General features: G+C 29.6%; 1 protein-coding gene across 1 annotated transcript; it reads left to right on the top strand.

Annotated features, from left to right (window-relative positions):
* The first annotated feature begins 442 nt into the window (after positions 1-442).
* Positions 443-1,894, top strand: LOC112595804 (tetra-peptide repeat homeobox protein 1-like). Its single transcript, XM_025341152.1, has 2 exons — positions 443-551; positions 791-1,894. Exons 1-2 carry the CDS (start codon positions 540-542, stop codon positions 1,784-1,786), a joined length of 1,008 nt encoding a protein of 335 aa, XP_025196937.1. The 5' UTR covers positions 443-539; the 3' UTR covers positions 1,787-1,894.
* Positions 1,895-5,310: the final 3,416 nt, after the last annotated feature.

The raw sequence follows: 5,310 nt of genomic DNA, 5'->3' as shown, positions 1-5,310 counted from the left end.
ACACATTACAATAGCTGTACATGTCTGCAGATTTGAATGTAAACAGGTCTTAAAATAATAATGTATTAAATTATTAAACTTAAATAGTGTGGAATTCGGTCACAGATTCCGAAACCACACTCGGTTCGACCCATCAACAGACGATCCCCTATTTAATTAGACTTTCGAATATTCTGCACCAAATAATCAGCATACCCATGTCCAAATATCAGAAATACACACACGAGCACTACGCATCTTATGTATAATTTAATACTATGTATAGTATAATGCATGGAAAATTACGTGATTCGAGGACAACGTGAACGCAATAATATTCCATTCCAGATTTTGTCATATGCGACGAGCAGCAACGATGACACAATACACACTGGTACCGGTTCGCATCATTGTCGCCGATCCGGATTATTTTCATTTTTTTCACCACCACACAACTCTGGGGGTATTCGTTGTATACACCCACAATCGTATATATAGTCGGTAGACCACGTTCAATAATCATCATTCAATCGAGCATTGTCCAGCCGTCTACATTCAAAATGATGAAAATCGTAAGTATTTAATATAATAATGTTCTTTATTACTGAACTATATTATACGTACTAACTTATATGTACTATAATGATTTTCTAGCGATTTATAATACCGGCATTGCTTACTATAACGTGAGCACTTATGGTAAAATAATATCGATGACTTTACTTGAGAGCAATAAACGGTGTTCATATGAAACTACACTAAGTTATATTTTCTTTAATAATCATGACGTATTGTTTGTGTGTGGTTTCAGGCAACAGCTCTTGCTATATTGGTGGCCGTAGCACTTGTCAGTGCTGACGCGTCCAAAGATGACAAGAAAACGGCCAAAAAAGAAAAAAGATTCGCTAGTAACTTTGAATACGGACTGTCTGGTCTGGGCTCTGGTCTGGGCTACAGTTCCGGTCTAGGCTACGGCTCCGGTCTGGGATACGGCTCCGGTCTGGGATACGGCTCCGGTCTGGGATACGGCTCCGGTTTAGGCTACAGCTCTGGTTTGAAATACGGTTCCGGTTTCGGCTACGGCTCCGGTTTAGGATATAGCTCTGGTTTAGGATACAGCTCCGGTCTGGGATACGGTTCTGGCTTGGGCTACAGCTCAGCCTTGAAATATGGTTCTGGTCTAGGACTATCATCCGGCTTAGGATACTCCAGTGATGCTATCGTCACCTCTGCCGCAGCCCCAGCTCCGACTACCGGCCCCCTCGTACCGATCTCCAAGGAAGTGCACATCATCAATCGTCATGCCCAACCAGTGTCCGCCCCGTATCCAGTGCCAGTTCAACACGACGTGCCCGTCGCCGTACCACACCCCGTACCCTACGCAGTCGACAGCCCTTACCCAGTCAAAGTACCTGCCCCATATCCAGTGCCGGTTGAAAGACCAGTCCCATACGCAGTCGATAGGCCAGTCCCTCATCCAGTAGCTTCACCATATCCAGTTCCAGTAGTCCATGACGTTCCCGTACCTGTGTCCAAACCATACGCTGTTCCAGTAGTCAAACAAGTTCCAGTGCCGGTAGCCAGCCCAGTCGTCGTACACCAACCTACTCCACTGATCGCATCCAGCTACAGCTCTGGACTTGAAACGTCTGCCATCGGTGCCAGTTACGGTTCTGGTTACGGTTACGGTTCCAGTTACGGATTATCATCCTACGGATCTGGAAGCCACTACAGTGGATCATTGGGATACAGCAGTGGAGATCTTTCTCTACACGGTCATGGACACAGTTTCGACTACAAAAAGTAGAGCTCTCAAACGTAACTCCAACTCAGCCAACAATGAATCTACTAAACTTTTATTTTATACCATGTATATTTTTATAGACAATTTTTCTTTTTATAATTGAAATATTGTTAATAACAAAAAGTTGTTAATTAAAATAAATACTTTTATTTTTTTTCATATTCACGTATCATCATTATAAGTTAAATAACTAAATCCTAAATTAAGCTATTGAATTATAGTAACCGTTCTTTTAATTATTATTTTTAGACTAAAACATGATGGAGTAATATTGATAATTTCCGAAAGTAAAAGAGTAATAATAATTAAAGGCATACTCTTTTGGGCCAAAATTAACCTTTCCCTTTTCGGCAGGTGTAACTTTCTTAGTATTCAGTAATAACCATTTTCAACCAGCATACTATTTTGGTCACCAATATAAAATTGAATTATTAATTTTATTTAACTTTAAAACTTTATCACCCGTTTTAGATTTATATTGGCTGTTTGCTTTAAGATTATCATATTTCCAAAATATTATAATTGTATATGGTATACAATGAGCATTTAGGAGGATTTTCTGATGTCTAATGATATTGTCATTTATTTATTCGTGTACAGTATAGAGTCAAGTGTAGTGTACTAGTGTGTTTGAGAACTGCAACGTAGTCGCTAATGTACTAGTTTTAAAAATTCACTGGCATTTATTTTAACAATTGTAAGCACTTAAAACAAGCATACAAATTTAATACTGTTTTATAATGTTGTTATTCTACATTGGTGGTTAAAAATAAATACTAGCCGAAAATACTTATTACAGAATAGCCGAAAAGGAAAAGGTTTTACTTAGGTTGAAATCAGTTTCGCCCATAATTAAGAAAGTATTGAATACTTTTTGGTTATTATTTTTAATTTGGCAATTTTAATACAAGTTTCCACAAATAATATATTTAATAATGACAAAATAATTAAAATCGTTTTTGTTTTAAAAAACAATGATTTCATTTATATATTTCTTATATTTTATGTATAAATATAAACTACTTATGAACAATCTTGTATAATATTTTCAAGAATTTTATTTAGTGAATAAATTTTTATCAATATTAATAAAAATATTTTAGAGTTTATTTAATTTTTTTTTCTTCTTGTAACATTATATTGAGTAAATTTGATTAATTTTATTTTATGCATTTTTCTGTCCATCTTTAATTTTTTTAATCAAAAAATATGCTAATTAGAAATCTTCTCAGATATTTGCCTTTTAACTTTAACATTTAATCAAGAAAACATCTATTTCAAAATAATTTTATAGTTTTATAGTAAATTAATTTTATTATTAATATTTTGTAACTAAAAATTTGTATAGTTACATATCTAAAGCTAATTTAACAAAAAAATGTTAATAATTTTCTTCAACTTAAATTTGCTTAAACATTCAGACACCTGTATTTTTTGGTGTTGTAATGTTTAATGTATGATTGTAATAAATAAACGTGTAAATAATTTATTTTATATGCCTCATATTAATTATTCTACTATTGGTGGACATAAATAATAAGAAACAAAATTATCGTTTTTAATTTATTTATTAATTTAGTTCCTAATTAAAGTTAATAAAAATAAATATTAAAATGTTTTATTATTATTTAATACGGCAATATTTTATAATTAAAAATGTGGAATTATAATTATTACGCAATATAATAACGAAAGAAATGTATTTATTTATCAGCAAACAATAATTTTACTATTAAAATAAACGAAAAAAAAAATGTGTTTAGTTCACTTTATATAATATAACCGAATATTGCACAACCCAATATATCACAAAGACTTCGTAAGCCTCGAAACGTTATGGTGATATCTAATTTATATGTAGTGGCGTTTCAAAAGTTATGTGCGTGTTTTTTTTTTTTTTTAACACTGATTAGTTTGAATACAAGCGGGTAGTTACTGGCTCCAACAGTATGGAGTTTTATAAATGACATTATACAATCAAGTGTGTATTTTTATACGTAATTATTAAAGTTTGTCTTCCCCGTACGATCATACATTATAATTGCGCGTTTCAACGTTTCATAATTATTTATAGATATATTTTCGTTCGTGTTTTGCCCCATTTATTAACTCCTATTTATTTCCATAAATAATTCAACTTTGATAATGATAGGTTGTTATTTTCATCTAAATATTCTAAAACAACAATAAATTACGGTTAAATAATTCATATGATTTGCCGACGTTTTGCGCATGAACTCTCCACAATAATATAAAAAGATACTGTTTAGGTAATATAATAACACGTTCGTTGACATTAAGTATACCTACATAATACCAATAAAATATGCGAACATCATAATATAGACAGCTTTGTGTACAGAGGTTCAACTATCTAAACACTAGAGATAGGTGTGATGCATGGACACAAGTAACACTTAAAGATTGTTTCATTTTTCAAATATTACTTACTAACAATATATTATGTGTTAAAATTAAATACGTTATTATTTTTAAACCTTAAGTATTTTTAAAATATTCAGTGAGAAATGATTGTAAATTGTGGACATTTAAATGCGATTTTGATGTAAAAATATTGTTGTATAACAGCTATAATATTTTGAATAAAATTCGGATGTTAAAAATATTATAGTTAATTTTTTATTGGTCTAATTAAAAACTATATTATCTATACATTTGTAGCATACTATGAAAGATTATGACATGAAATGTTATTTTGCTTGATTTGATTTATTGTTTTTTTTTTCGTTTTTATTATTATTTACTTGTAAGTTATTATGTTTGCTTTTTTTAAAGCATACATTTTTTTATAAAATATGTTTTAACTGTGTTTTGGAAATATTCGAAAGGTTGATATTTATTTCTATACCATAATTTCTATAGAAATTGATCCAATAAGTATTATCTTATAGTTTTAAATTAATGAAATGATACGGAAAATAAATTTAATTTCATAAAAATATCGTTAACTTATATGATTACCTAGGTGAAAAATATAAGCTAAATTAAATATTTACATAATTATTTAGATAACGCAATGTCTACTAGCTGCTGTCACATTGTATGTTTCATAAATATTATTTAAAATTTTTTTTTTATAATTTGTCATATTTAAAAAAAAAAAATAATTGTAATATTTTTTTTAACCAACTGTCATAAGTAACAGTAATACGGATTGCTTATATTATAATGTTGACTAAAATTACCTAATACGTCAAAATTAAAACTTCAAATAAATAATAAGTTATTTTAAAAAAAAATTAAAAAATTATAATACTTTTAAATTTTTTTATTTTATTTTAAGTACTTTTTTAACGTTTTATAGAGCTACAACATCCTATATTTTTATTTTAATAAATAATTATTTCTTCATTTATATTTTATAGTTAAATCTGCATAGTGTATAGTATTAAATATATAAAATTTTCGTTAAAATTAGTAGATAGATATATTATATAAATTCTTAACAGTATTATAGAGGCATATTTCAACATTTAGTTAAGAATTACTGGGTTAAAAATTATTAA

Source organism: Melanaphis sacchari, unplaced genomic scaffold (genome assembly GCF_002803265.2).
Source record: "Melanaphis sacchari strain LSU unplaced genomic scaffold, SCAv2.0 Contig2_pilon_pilon, whole genome shotgun sequence".
NCBI lineage: Eukaryota > Metazoa > Arthropoda > Insecta > Hemiptera > Aphididae > Melanaphis > Melanaphis sacchari.
This window is presented reverse-complemented; position numbering and strand designations above follow the sequence as displayed.